Source organism: Salmo salar, chromosome ssa20, assembly GCF_905237065.1.
Source record: "Salmo salar chromosome ssa20, Ssal_v3.1, whole genome shotgun sequence".
NCBI lineage: Eukaryota > Metazoa > Chordata > Actinopteri > Salmoniformes > Salmonidae > Salmo > Salmo salar.
The window spans coordinates 1,071,800-1,087,721 of NC_059461.1; the positions used below are offsets into that span (position 1 = coordinate 1,071,800).

At 40.8% G+C, this 15,922-nt stretch overlaps 1 protein-coding gene across 7 annotated transcripts in view; it reads right to left on the reverse strand.

The window, feature by feature from the left end:
* Positions 1 to 15,922, reverse strand: part of col4a4 (collagen, type IV, alpha 4) — a 241,645-nt gene that overhangs the window by 108,307 nt on the left and 117,416 nt on the right. For all 7 annotated transcript variants that reach the window (XM_045704243.1, XM_014159949.2, XM_014159950.2 and 4 more), the window contains 5 exons: positions 13,188 to 13,250; positions 6,937 to 6,972; positions 6,628 to 6,669; positions 2,454 to 2,534; positions 2,001 to 2,045 (listed from right to left, as the gene is read on the reverse strand). In XM_045704243.1, the coding sequence (XP_045560199.1) occupies positions 2,001 to 2,045; positions 2,454 to 2,534; positions 6,628 to 6,669; positions 6,937 to 6,972; positions 13,188 to 13,250 (267 nt within the window). The remainder of the gene's footprint in view (positions 1 to 2,000; positions 2,046 to 2,453; positions 2,535 to 6,627; positions 6,670 to 6,936; positions 6,973 to 13,187; positions 13,251 to 15,922) is intronic.

Below are 15,922 nucleotides of genomic sequence, written 5' to 3' on the forward strand. Positions count from 1 at the left end.
GTATGAATGAACGGCCAATCATATTGCTCAAACAAAAGACCACAACTTTTCTGCGTATAGTCTTCAATGGTTTTCAGTGGTAGACTGCGGCAGAGAAAGTAAATGTTGAACTGGAATGCAAAAATGTGGTGAAGTTACTGACTCAGTCGATGCTGCTGCTTTGATAGTGGAGTGACGGGGCCACACGAGATTGAAAAGTACTGGGGGAAATGCTGTCTCGCCACAAGTTTTACGGCGGCTCTGCCATTTTTGGTTTTTTGGTTTGTCTCCATAGGGGAACCCTTTTTGGTGCTAGGTAGAACCCTTTGCAGAGGGTTCTACCTATAACCCTATGTACTTTATAACCACCTGTAAATGGTTCTACCTAGAACCCTCTATGAACAGTTCTAGTAAGAACCCTCTTATCTTTGAAGGTTTCTTCCTAGAACCCTTTAAAATTAAACTCTTTAAAATTCAACTCTTTATGACAAAACATTACATATATCATAAGGCCTTTCTTTGACGGCCTAGTTATACCATAGCAGAGTGGTTTTAGGGAACACCTGGTTTACAGGTCATATCAGGCCTTCAAGTCAATTTATGCTGGCACGCAAAGTGATGTGTAAATCTGATTGGATTCCGGCCAGAGGAAGGATATCCAACAACTTGAATTTTGAGACTACCTAAACCATGCAAACTGGAACAATTATCTCAGTAGCTACTTACAGATTCTCTAACAACTAGAAAAATGTATGTTATTTATCTTTGTGTAGCATCAGATCAATCAGTCAATGTACATGCTAAAAACACAGATATTGAAACAAACAATAAAAAATATATTCCTGCTATAGAGCATGATGGGAAATATGATAATAATGAGTGTGGTCTTGAGTGTTTTACTCTACACAGAGAAAAATAACACAATCACACTCACCTCTGGTACACCAGCACTGGGGTTATTTTTACACCACTGAGTGTTAATTTAGCTTTTTGTTACTCTGAAATATCTACACTGGTAACACTGGACAATTTGCTGGGTACAAATATTCTCATATACTCTAGGTACAGTTGAAACATTCTCACACCTATCTTTTTAAACTCTAGAGCAGGGGTTCCCAAACACTTCCACTCATGCCCCCCTTCCAGCACTGGGGAACATTCCATGCCTCCCCTTTGTGTGCAAGCCACGTCTGTTTCTATGGGCACAAGCACTGTTCATGACACAAACTGTTCACACCCCTCTTGTTGGTGGAGATAAAATGTTGCAAGTTTAAACTTTATTTTCTTGCAATCCCATACATTTTGCCATGTCTAATGTGTATTCATGCTATATTTGAGTGACTCAAACACTACAACAAAATATATGGGCAAAAAAAACATTAGCTGAAATTATTTAGTTGATCTGGACATTTCTGACAAGTTATAAATAGCTCTCTAAGGTATGCAATGACTGACATGACAAGAGAGAAAACTGATGATGCACTACCCAATTTCAAAATGACACCTTATGCATTCTACCATTACAACTTTCAAGAGTAAATTGAAAGCTGGACTGAGTACATTTAAATTTGATTTTTGCATAATCAGTTTGGGAACCACTGCTAACGTTTAAACACTGCGGTAAACACAAATGCTCAAGGCACTTTTTAAAATAAATAAAAAAATTACAATAAAAAAGCTTTCCAAAGAATCATTCCCGCCTTCCAAAGAATCATCAAAGAACCTTTTCTTCCAAAAACGGTTCTTAGGATGAAAAAGTTTATAGACAGAACCCTTTGTCTTGCAAAGAACCCTCATCTTCCAAAAAGAGTTCTTCAGATGAAAATGGTTTTTGGTCAAACCATCCCTCTGCAAAGAATTGTTTTGGAACCCATTTTTCTAAGAGTGTAGACTAGTCAGACTTTAGTGGAAAGAAGAGCAGCCCCAGTGAATCCACACATGCACCTACACTCATAAGCACGTACGTACGAATACACAAAGTAATGATGATTAACAACATTCAGCTGGCTCTGTGTACTCACATCACTTCCCCTTGGTCCACACTCTCCCTTCACACCTCTCCTCCCCTGCAATAAAACTCAGGCAATCAATAAGAATCAGGAAAGAATATATAGAATAGATACTTTGATGTATATTTTTTTGAAAATAAGTTGGTATTCTGCCTTTCCCAACAACCCCATACAAACATTGAGAGGCACTGGGTCAGCCAAGGTGCAGCCCCCCTGGATGGAGCTATTTTGGAGGGGGGTTAAGTGCCTTTCGTCAAGGGCACAAAAGGCAGGAGATGGTACCTGGGATCAGAGACCAACAGCCTTCCAACTGCCATTTGAGTTCCATCATCAGTTTTGTTACGCACGCCCCAGGGCAAGAACCAGCAACTTTCAAGCTGCTGGTCCGACCAATCTAACCTCTAGAATACCTGCCACCCCACAGACAACCAATGATAATCATGCTATAGAAGACATCCTGATCACCTGGCTTCCTTTGATGTAGAAGTCTTCTGGGGGGTCCACAAACTCAAAGGGTCCTGGGGGTCCTTGGGTACCCTGGTCTCCCTATGACACATACACAGGTGAGGTTGTCAGCACATTCTTTACACACAAACTGTATCTATATATACAGTACCAGTCAAAAGATTGGATACACCTACTCATTCAATGGTTTTTCTTTATTTGTACTATTTTCTACATAGTAGAATAATAGTGAAGACATCAAAACGATGAAATAAAACATATGGAATCATGTAATAACCAAAGAGGTGTTAAACAAATCAAAATATATTGTAAATTTGAGATTCTTCAAAGTAGCTACCCTTTTCCTTGATGACAGCTTTACACACGCTTGGCATTCTCTCAACCAGCTTCATGAGGTAATCACCTGGAATGCATTTCAATTAACAGGTGTGCCTTGTTAAAAGTTAATTTGTGGAATTTATTTCCTTCTTAATGCGTTCGAGCCAATCAGTTGTGTTGTGACAAGGTAGGGTTGGTAAACAGAAGATAGCCCTATTTGGTAAAAGACTAAGTCCATATAATGGCAAGAACAGCTCAAATAAGCAAAGAGAAACTAAAGTCCATCATTACTTTAAGACATGAATGTCAGTCAATCACGAAAATGTCAAGAACTTAGAAAGTTTCTTCAAGTGCAGTCGCAAAAACCATCAAGCGCTATGATTAAACTGTCTTTCATGAGGACCGCAACAGGAAAAGAAGACCCAGAGTTACCAATAAGTTCATTAGAGTTAACTGCACCTCTGATTGAAGTCCAAATAAAGTAACAGACACATCTCAACATCAACTGTTCAGAGGAGACTGCGTGAATCAGGCCTTCATGGTAAAATTGCTGCAAAGAAAATGCTAATAAAGGACACCAATAAGAAGAAGAGACTTGCTTGGGCCATGAAACACAAGCAATGGACATTAAGACAGGTGGAAATCTGTCCTTTGGTCTGATGACATTTTTGGGTCCAAACGCCGTGTCTTTGTGAGACGCAGAGTAGGTGAACGGATTATCGTGGCATGTGTGGTTCTCACTGTGAAGCATGGAGGAGGAGGTGTGATGGTGTGGGGGTGCTTTGCTGGTGACATTGTCTGTGATTTATTTAGAATTCAAGGCACAATTAACCAGCATGGCTACCACAGCATCCTGCAGCGATACGCCATCCCATCTGGTTTGCGCTTAGTGGGACTATCATTTGTTTTTCAACAGGACAATGACCCAAAACACACCTCCAGGCTTTGTAAGGGCTATTTGACCAAGAAGGATTGTGATGGAGTGCTGCATCATATGACCTGGCCTCCACAATCACCTGACCTCAATCCAATTGAGATGGTTTGGGATGAGTTGGACTGCAGAGTGAAGGAAAAGCAGCCAATAAGTGCTCAGCATATGTGGGAACTCCTTCAAGACGGATTCCATATGTGTTATTTCATAGTTTTGATGTCTTCACTATTATTCTACAATGTAGAAAATAGTAAAAATAAAGAAAAGCCCTTCTGACTGGTGCTATATATATATATACTGCTCAAAAAAATAAAGGGAACACTTAAACAACACATCCTAGATCTGAATGAAAGTAATAATCTTATTAAATACTTTTTTCTTTACATAGTTGAATGCGCTGACAACAAAATCACACAAAAATAATCAATGGAAATCCAATTTATCAACCCATGGAGGTCTGGATTTGGAGTCACACTAAAAATTAAAGTGGAAAACCACACTACAGGCTGATCCAACTTTGATGTAATGTCCTTAAAACAAGTCAAAATGAGGCTCAGTAGTGTGTGTGGCCTCCACGTGCCTGTATGACCTCCCTACAACGCCTGGGCATGCTCCTGATGAGGTGGCGGATGGTCTCCTGAGGGATCTCCTCCCAGACCTGGACTAAAGCATCCGCCAACTCCTGGACAGTCTGTGGTGCAACGTGGCGTTGGTGGATGGAGCGAGACATGATGTCCCAGATGTGCTCAATTGGATTCAGGTCTGGGGAACAGGCAGGCCAGTCCATAGCATCAATGCCTTCCACTTGCAGGAACTGCTGACAAACTCCAGCCACATGAGGTCTAGCATTGTCTTGCGTTAGGAGGAACCCAGGGCCAACCGCACCAGCATATGGTCTCACAAGGGGTCTGAAGATCTCATCTCGGTACCTAATGGCAGTCAGGCTACCTCTGGCAAGCACATGGAGGGCTGTGCGACCCCCCAAAGAAATGCCACCCCACACCATGACTGACCCACCGCCAAACCGGTCATGCTGGAGGATGTTGCAGGCAGCAGAACGTTCTCCACGGCGTCTCCAGACTCTGTCACGTCTGTCACATGCTCAGTGTGAACCTGCTTTCATCTGTGAAGAGCACAGGGCGCCGGTGGCGAATGTGCCAATCTTGGTGTTCTCTGGCAAATGCCAAACGTCCTGCACGGTGTTGGGCTGTAAGCACAACCCCCACCTGTGGACGTCGGGCCCTCATACCACCCTCATGGAGTCTGTTTCTGACCGTTTGAGCAGACACATGCACATTTGTGGCCTGCTGGAGGTCATTTTGCAGGGCTCTGGCATTGCTTCTCCTGCTCCTCCTTGCACAAAGGCGGAGGTAGCGGTCCAGCTGCTGGGTTGTTGCCCTCCTACGGCCTTCTCCACGTCTCCTGATGTACTGGCCTGTCTCCTGGGAGCGCCTCCATGCTCTGGGCACTACACTGACAGACACAGCAAACCTTCTTGCCATAGCTGGCATTGATGTGCCATCCTGGATGAGCTGCACTACCTGAGCCACTTGTGTGGGTTGTAGACTCCGTCTCATGCTACCACTAGAGTGAAAGCACCGCCAGCATTCAAAAGTGACCAAAACATCAGCCAGGAAGCATAGGAACTGAGAAGTGGTCTGTGGTCCCCACCTGCAGAACCACTCCTTTATTGGGGGTGTCTTGCTAATTGCCTATAATTTCCACCTGTTGTCTATTCCATTTGCACAACAGCATGTGAAATGTATTGTCAATCAGTGTTGCTTCCTAAGTGGACAGTTTGATTTCACAGAAGTGTGATTGACTTGGAGTTACATTGTATTGTTTAAGTGTTCCCTTTATTTTTTTGAGCAGTGTATATATATATCGCACCAGTTTTCCACATTTAACCCAACCCCTTTATAATCTCTCTCTCTCTATATATAGACAGAGATTATAAAGGGGTTGGGTTAAATGTGGAAGACACATTTCAGTTTAAGGCATTCAGTTGTACAACTGACTAGGTATCCCCCTTTCAATTTCCCTAAAAACATGTATTTTGTTTTGCACGTATTAAGCACAAGTTTTAAATCAACAAGGGATTCTTGCACAGCTATAAAATCTGACTGTAGTTTTTACACAGCCAGATCAACAGTCGGCCAATAGCATTCATAATAGTATAATCTGCATATAGATGAAGTTTACAATGTTTTACAGATTGACCAATGTGTTTATATAAATAGTGAAGAGAACAGGTCCCAAAATCGACCCCTGTGGTACACTTTTATGTACATCAAGAAATGTAGACTTAACCCCATCAATCACAATGGCCTGAGTTCTGTCACTAAGATAATCATTAAACCATTAACAGGCGTCAGAGCTCAGGTCTATTGAGGACAACTTATTCAATTAAATAGCATGAGCAACAGTATCAAACACTTTTGACAGGTCTACAAACAAAGCAACACCAGCACAAGTCCCGTGTGGCTCAGTTGGTAGAGCATGGTGCTTGCAATGCCAGGGTTGTGGGTTCGATTCCCACGGGGGACCAGTATGGAAAAAATGTATGAAATGTATGCGTTCACTACTGTAAGTCGCTCTGGATAAGAGCGTCTGCTAAATTACTAAAATGTAAACGTGAGATTTCATTTTAGTGTCTAAAGCATTGAAAAGATCATTAATAACTAAAGTGGTTGCAGTAATAGCTATGCCCAGGCCTAAACCCTGATTTGTTTACATTCAAAATACATTTGCAAAAGTTGTACATTTTCTAAGGATTCAAGAATCTTAGCTAGACAAGGAAGCCTTGAAATGGGGTGATAAGTATTAAGATCACTACTATCCTCGCCCTTATGGATTGGAAGCACAAGAGCTGATGTCCATACTTGACCTGCAGGGGTGTTATGGACACACTTGTGGGTTACTCACTTCATCTCCTTTCTGTCCTGGCAATGATCTTCCTTTCTCTCCCTGGTAAAATGACAGGGAGAGAGGGAGAGGTAAAGGGAGAGAGAGAATTAATGAAAGAAAGAGAGAGAGTGAGTGTGACAGATAAATAAAACTCTAGCTAGCCTATGGAGAGGGCCGTGTACTAGTGTTTCATATGATTTAGAATGCTATAAACACAAGGGAAGTTACTGAATATGCAATTGTGGCATGAAATAATATTAGATTATCCCTTTTCATTGTCTGTACAGCAAAATGTGTGAAAGTGTAATCGTGCAGGTAGGAACTTACAGGCGGACCTCTCAGGCCAGGTGAACCAGTTAAACCCTGCAGAAAAACACACAGACATCCTTATGAATACACATGGTTTTAAACAAATTCAAGGTGATTGTTTGGATGACACAATACACAAAGAAACAAACTGCAGGCTAAGGTATGTACCACAAATACAGTATACATTGAGCATATACATTCGAGTGAGAAAACACAATGTGTGAGTCTCAAATGGCACCCTATTACTTATATAGTGCACTACATAGACAGTGTTTACACAGCCACTCTCAGAACCCAAGTCTGATTTTCCTTCAATGTCCAATGTTTTTTTCTGACTGTCCACACTCCATTTTACATGTGACCCATATCAGATTTGCACATTCTGTAATAGCACATTTCCGGTCACTGTTCCTTAACATTTTGGGGTGGTTGTTATTATAACAGAGGGTCATGTGCAAAAAACTTCAGAGCACATTTTTTTTATCTGAGCATCCAGACAGAAGTTGCATATGGAGGATGGGGTTTGTACCAGGATTCAGATCCACCTATGCAGGAGTGAAAATATCAGATTCCATTAGTTTTTGTTGCTGTTTACACGTTATGGAAAATATCATATTGGTATAAGATATGCAAATAATTGAAATATTATCTGAATTGGGCTGCCTGTGTGAACGCAGACTTAAGCGTCATAGTCAGACGATATTGCCACTCCTATTTTCCATATTTTCAATCTAAGCCTACAAGAAACTGTGTGTCCTCAGGCCTGGAGGAAAGCAAAAGTAATTTCGCTACCCAATAATAGTAAAGCCCCATTTACTGGTTCAAATAACCGGCCAATCAGCCTGTACCAACTTTTAGGAAACTTTAGGAAAAAAATTGTTTTTGACCAGATAAAATGCTATTTTACAGCAAAGAAATTGACAACAGATTTCCAGCACACACGTATAGGGAAGGGCATTCAACATGCACAGCACTTACACAAATGACTGATGATTGGCTGAGAGAACTTGATGATAAAAAGATTGTGGGAGCTGTTTTGTTAGACTTCAGTGCGGCATTTGACATTATCAATCATAGTCTGCTGCTGGAAAAACATGTGATATGGCTTTACACCCCCTGCTATATTGTGGATAAAAAGTTACCTGTCTCAATGTGAAAAAAAACTGCATGCATGTTCTTCCCAAAGAGGGAATCTGATGCTAATGAGCCAGATGTCTAGGTGTCAGGGGAGAAGCTCCAGGTGGTATCTGATTTTAAGTACATTGGCATCATACTTGATTCCAACCTCTCAGGTGAAAAGGTAATTCAAATAACCAAATTCAACCTAGCTAATTTCCGATTTATATGAAATTGTTTGACAACAGAGGTAGCAAAACTGTACTTCAAATCTATGATACTCCCCCACTTAACATACTGCTTGACTAGTTGGGCCCAAGCTTGCTGTACAACATTAAAACCCATTCAGTCTGTCTACAAACAGGCTCTCCAAGTGCTTGATAGGAAGCCCAATAGCCATCATCACTGTTACATCCTCAGAAAGCATGAGCTCCCTGAGTTGGAAAAATCTTGTGCAATATACCGACGCATGTCTTGTATTCAGCAGGTATAACTCTCTGGTCACCCCCAAAGCCAATTCTTCCTTTGGCCGTCTCTCCTTCCAGTTCTCCGCTGCCAATGACTGGAACGAACTACAAAAACTACAAAAATCTCAAACTGGAAACACTTATCTCCCTCACTAGCTTTAAGCACCAGCTGTCAGAGCAGCTCACAGATCACTGCACCTGTACATAGCCCATCTATAATTTAGCCCTAACAACTACCTCTTCCCCTACTGTATTTATTTATTTATTTTGCTCCTTTGCACCCCATTATTTCTATTCCTACTTTGCACTTTCTTCCACTACAAATCTACCATTCCAGTGTTTTACTTGCTATATTGTATTTACTTTGCCACCATGGCCTTTTTTGCCTTTACCTCTCTTATCTCACCTCATTTGCTCACATTGTATATAGACTTATTTTTGTACTGTATTATTGACTGTATGTTTGTTTTACTCAATGTGTAACTCTGTGTTGTTGTATGTCAAACTGCTTTGCTTTATCTTGGCCAGGTCGCAATTGTAAATGAGAACTTGTTCTCAACTTGCCTAACTGGTTAAATAAAGGTGAAATAAAAAATAAAACAATAAAAAATTCAAGTCCTAAATGGCTTGGCTCCCCCTCCACTCAGTACTTTTGTTAAACAGAAAACCCAAACATATGGCAGCAGATCCACAAGGTCTGCCATGAGAGGTGACTGTATAGTTCCCTTAAGGAAAAGCACCTTTTGTCAATCTGCTTTCTCCGTGAGAGCTTCCAATGTTTGGAATACACTGCCATCAGACACACATAACTGCACCACCTATCACACTTTCACAAAAAACATGAAGACATGGCTAAAGGCCAATCAGATTTGTGAACATAATCCCTAGTTGTGTATTGCCGCTTTCCATTTTGTCTGTAGCTTGTGAGATGTGGAAACACTTTGTTGCTTTTATGTATTTTGTCTTGTTGGTTTTTGTGCTATGTTGCTCTGTCTGCATGCTATGTCTTGGTTGTCCTATGTTGCTCTGCGTGTGCTAACTGCTCAATGATTGTCTGTATTGTTATTGTAATTGTTTTTAATAACCTGCCCAGGGACTGCGGTTGAAAATTAACTGGCTCGCTAAAACCGGCACTTTTACTGAAACATTGATTAATTTGCACTGTCCCTGTAAAAACAAAAATGAACTCAACTCAACTCTAACAGAACACAGAGAGTGTTCTTCAATGGAAGCCTCTCCAACATAATCCAGTTGGAATCGGGCATTCCCCGGGGCAGCTATCTGGGCCTCTTACTTTTTTCAATCTTTACTAATGACCAGCCACTTGCTTTTTAAGTAAAGCCAGTGTGTCTATGTATGCGGATGACTCAACACTATCAGCTACTACAGCGAGTGAAATCACTGCAACACTTAACAAAGAGCTGCAGTCAGTTTCAGAATGGGTGGCAAGAAACAAGTTAGTCCTAAATATTTAAAAAACTAAAAGCATTGTATTTGGGACACATAATACCTCAACTGTAAGAACTGTTGATATGCTGAATGCACTGAGGTGTCTGTTTAAACTACTAGCACACAGCTCAAACACCCATGCATACCCCACAAGGTCTCTTCACAATCTCCATGTCAAGAACAGACTATGGGAGGAGCACAGTACTACATAGAGCCATGGCTACATTGAAGTCTATTCCACATCAGGTAACTGATGCAAGCAGTATAATCAGATAAAGAAATATATAATTAAAATACACTTTATGAAACAGTGGGGACTGTGAAGAGACACACACAGGCACAGACACACATACACATGACAAGACACGCACCCTACACATAGTACAGTCGTGGCCAAAAGTTTTGAGAATGACACAAATATTAACTTCCACAAAGTTTGCTGCTTCAGTGTCTTTAGATATTTTGTCAGATGTTACTATGGAAAACTGAAGTATAATTACAAGCATTTCACAAGTGTCAAAGGCTTTTATTGACAATTACATGAATTTGATGGAAAGAGTCAATATTTGCAGTGTTGACCCTTCTTTTTCAAGACCTCTGCAATCCGCCCTGGCACGCTGTCAATTAACTTCTGGGCCACATCCTCACTGATGGCAGCCCATTCTTGCATAATCAATGCTTGGAGTTTGTCAGAATTTGTGGGTTTTTGTTTGTCCACCCGCCTCTTGAGGATTGACCACAAGTTCTCAATGGGATTAAGGTCTAGGGAGTTTCATGGCCATGGACCCAAAATATCGATGTTCTTTTCTCCGAGCCACTTAGTTATCACTTTTGCCTTATGGCAAGGTGCCCCATCATGCTGGAAAAGGCATTGCTCGTCACTAAACTGTTCCTGGATGGTTGGGAGAAGTTGCTCTCGGAGGATGTGTTGATACCATTCTTTATTCATAGCTGTGTTCTTAGGAAGAATTGTGAGTGAGCCCACTCCCTTGGCTGAGAAGCAACCACACACATGAATGGTCTCAGGATTCTTTATTGTTGGCATGACACAGGACTGATGGTAGCGCACACCTTGTCTTCTCCGGACAAGCTTTTTTCAGGATGCCACAAACAATCGGAAATGGGATTCATCAGAGAAAATGACTTTACCCCAGTCCTCAGCAGTCCAGTCCTTGTACCATTTGCAGAATATCAGTCTGTCCCTGATGTTTTTCCTGGAGAGAAGTGGCTTCTTTGCTGCCCTTCTTGACACCAGGCCATCCTCCAAAAGTCTTCACCTCACTGTGCGTGCAGATGCACTCACACCTGCCTGCTGACATTCCTGAGCAAGCTCTGTACTGGTGGTGCCCCGATCCCACAGCTGAATCAACTATAGGAGATGGTCCTGGCACTTGCTGGACTTTCTTGGGCGCCCTGAAGCCTTCTTCACAACAATTGCACCGCACTCCTTGAAGTTCTTGATGATCCGATAAATGGTTGATTTAGGTGCAATCTTACTGGCAGCAGTATCCTTAACTGTGAGGCCCCTTTTGTGCAAAGCAATGATGACGGCACGTGTTTCCTTGCAGGTAACCATGGTTGACAGAGGAAGAACAATGATTCCAAGCACCACCCTCCTTTTGAAGCTTCCAGTCTGTTATTTGACCTCAATCAGCATGACATAGTGATCTCCAGCCTTGTCCTCGTCAACACTCACACCTGTGTTAACAAGCGAATCACTGACATGATGTCAGCTGGTCCTTTTGTGGCAGGGCTGAAATCCAGTGGAAATATTTTGGGGGGATTCAGTTAATTTGCATGGCAAAGAGGGACTTTGCAATTAATTGCAATTCATCTGATCACTCTTCATAACATTCTGGAGTATATGCAAATTGCCATCATACAAACTGAGGCAGCAGACTTTGGGAACATTTATATTTGTGTCATTCTCAAAACTTTTAGCCACGACTGTAGAGTAATGGCCTGAGGGAACACACTTAATGTGTTGTGAAAAGTGTTATGAAATGTAATGCCATGTAATATTTTAAATAGTATATAACTGCCTTAAAGTAGCTGGACCCCAGGAAGAGTAGCTGCTACCTTGGCAGCAACTAATGGGGATCCTTAATAAATACAAATACAAAACTAAATCCTGTAATGAATAATGTGGAAATTCAGCAAGTTGAGGTGACTAAACTGCTTAGAGTAACCCTGCTTGGAGTAACTCCAGTTTACAAACTGTCATGGTCAAAACATGTTGATGCAACAGTAGCTAAGATGGGGAGAAGTCTGTCCATAATAAAAATCTGCTCTACCTTCTTAACAACACTAGCAACAAGGCAGGTCCTAGAGGCCCTAGTTTTGTCGCTCCTGCCACAAAGAGGGGAAAAAATTATAATTGGCTCAGAACAGAGCAGCACGGCTGGCCCTTAAATGTACACAGAGAACTAACATTAATAACATGCATGTCAATCTCTATTGGTTCAAAGTACAGGAGAGATTGACTTCATCACTACTTGTTTTTGTAAAAGGTATTGACATGTTGAATGCACCGAGCTGTCTGTTTAAACTACTAGCACACAGCTCGGACACCCATGCATACCCCACAAGACATGCCACCAGAGGTCTCCTCACAATCCCCAAGTCCAGAACAGACTATGGGAGGCACACAGTACAACATAGAGCCATGGCTACATGGAACTCTATTCTACATCAGGTAACTGATGCAAGCAGTAGAACCAGATTTAAAAAACAGATAAAAATACACCTTATGGAACAACAGGGACTGTGAAGAGACACAAACACAGATACAGACACACGCATACACATGCTAACACACACACTCTACACACACGTACACATGCATTTTGTATTGTAGATATGAGGTATTAGAGTAGTGGCCTGAAGGCACACACTTAATGTGTAACATTTTAAAATGTACATAACCAGAGTTGGGTAGGTTACTTTCTAAATGTAATCCATTAGAAATAGAAATAATCCACAAATGCTGAGACACTATAGTCCGGTGTCCCATTGTGACATAGCTGAAACCACCATCCCGGAGGACGCACAGCCCGAATTCTCAACCAAAGAGGATCCGGTATGTGTCCTCTATTCATTTGAATGTGTTGACAGTTGGAAAAATAGCTTGAGCTGCGCTGAGAATTAGAAATGTATGAAAGCCAATGGTCCAATATTCTAGAACACTGCTGTGTGTACGTGTACACATTTTTGACTATGATGATGCTTTATACTCACATCTGATCCATCCAAACCAACTGGTCCAGTAGGTCCCCTAGGGCCGCTAATGCCTTGGAAGCCCTGTAAAACAAAGAACCCTGCGTCAAACCCTAAAAAACAACCTGGATACATCCACAACCCACAAAGCATCTGAACGAACACATGGGTAGGGTAAGATTCCATGCTTGAAGTGGAATGAAAAAGGTGGTGTTAATAATTTTCATTTTAGTAACAGCGTTTATACTTTAGTGCAAATATTCTATGAGAGGTGCAGGTACTCAAGCAGGAGGCAAGGCAAACCCGTTTTCACGATTTCTGGTATATCATCAAAATAAATCAATCACAGCATGTTTTTGGACTCATTCAGAAGTTTTGACATGACTAAGAAAAATACTCTTGGAAATTAATGTTGAAAGTACCATTTATATTCCTAAAACATAAGTTGAAAATGATGCTGTTGCTGCTTCCTGTTGACAATAACTTTTGATTAAAAGCCCAATGTCAAAACACCATTTTGAAGTGTCCAAATCAATATTCAAAATATGCAGAAATAGTTAGTGCTATATTGAAAACTTTAACATAAAATGTACTACCTACATATACAGATGTAGGATCTTAATTTGATCACTCTTTTGCTGCTGAGAATGTTCCTGCAAAGCAGAAAATGCAAACTTGTTGTGTATTTGAATTTGAAAAAGGCTTCTAAAATTTGTAATTTTAACTTTGAAATTTCAGACTTGATTTGCCCTAACGAAACATTTTGCGACCCCTACAATAAAGTAAATTCATTATAATCCACATAATTCACATTTCCCATTGCTGCAGGATTATTTTCCTGCTTTAGCAAACTGGCATGTACATGTGCCACAATAGTAATTATACTACTTCTATTTTATTGAATGTGCATATGCACACTCATATCGATTAGGAGGGAAATCAGTTTGTATACGCTGTTGAAATTGACACAAAAAAAAGACAAAAACTGGAGATATTGTTTACATCACTGGTTAGTGGACAACCTGCAGAAGACAGTCAGCTACATTTCAGTGTTGGGGGACACCAAAACAGAAAAAGAAACGCAACACTGTTTGTCAATTACTCATATCGATATCACGTTGAAATCAATAGCGCGAGAGGTGGGAAAATCAGGTTGCATGTTCTGTTAAAATTAGTACAGCTCAAAAACCACAGGGAGTCTGGGAATCATTTTTATATCACTGGTAGAGGACAACTTATAGGGAACAGCCTGCTACATTTTGTATTGTTGCATTTTGATTGAAGTGGGTTGCCAACATTATAAGTGTAACACAACATTTATTTTTATTTTTTACAAAGTTTAAATCAATAGAACGGGGGCAAAACGTTTCAGTTGAATGCACTGTTTAAACGTACATTATACAAAGACCACATTGAAACTTGGAAAAATCTATATATGTGTGATTATCTATGATTATCTATGAAACTCACTTAGGTTATACGGATTAGAACCTCGTTTTAGGGACCAAACTGAACGATAATTTATAGTGAATGCTATCTGGCTATGGGATACTCCTCTCTCAAGTAAAAGTTTTTCTTTGTGAACTGTTCCTAAGATCTGTGGTTCATCATGTACGTTGAGAGGGATGTATCTTGGCTATAAAAGATCTTTGTACTTTTGTGTTGTCACTTTTCAATGGTTCATTAGAAATTGCACATCATTGAAAGTCAGTGCTTTTGCAAAGCTCTTTTTATTAAAGATGTAGTTTAAGTATAACTCTGACTAGTGTGTGAAGTTTGTAACTCTCCTCATTTGGTAATGCAGAAATTAGCCACCACATAATGTATGCAATAACAGAGAAGTATATTTACTGGGTGATTAAAATATTGACTGGCTTTCATCAGGCTGCCCCCTCAAGAGAAAGCTTCAAACTGTAACTAGTGCCTGCTACCTGGTTCATGTTATCAGTCAACCTACCAGGGTAGTTACAAACAGCACAGGAATAAAATTGTCAGCATGAATTGATCACATCTTTACTAATGCTGCAGAAATTAGCTTGAAAGCGGTATCCAAATCCATTGGATGTAGTGATCACAATATAGTAGCCATATCTAGGTAAACCAAAGTTCCGAAGGCTGGGCTGTATAAGAGGTCACACAATAAGTTTTGTAGTGATTCCTATGTTGTTGATGAAAATAATATTTGTTGGTCTGGGGTGTGTAATGAGAAGCAACCAGACGCTGAACTTGGCACATTTATGAAATTGCTTAGCCCAGTTACTAAGAAGCATGCACCCATTAAGAAAAAGTCTGTAAAAACTGTTGTATCCCTGTGGATTGATGAGGAAATTTAAAAATGGTATGGTTGAGAGGGATGACGCTTTAATGAACACGATGGGAGAGAGAAAGCTGGTTTCAAGAGCAGGGCGCAGCAGGTGTGTATTTGCAAGGGACCACAGGAGGAGGCATGTAGCTGGGTCCAAGGGCAGGCAGAAGGTCATACACAGGTGGTCCAAAAAGGAAACAGTACAGGCAAGGAGAAGGCTAGTAAAGTCGTCCGGGAGATCAGGAAATAATAGGTTGATAACAGGAAATCCGATTTGCTAAAGTACAGGCAGGGAATAGGCAAAAGGGGTCATTAGTGAGGCAGGCCAAAACTGTCATACTCGGGAGGATTAAATTACAGTAAAAATAGTGCTCCAATAGAAGCATGTCACAAACTAAACAATACCTCACAATGATTGGGTGGAAAGAACTGAACTAAATAGTGTGTGATA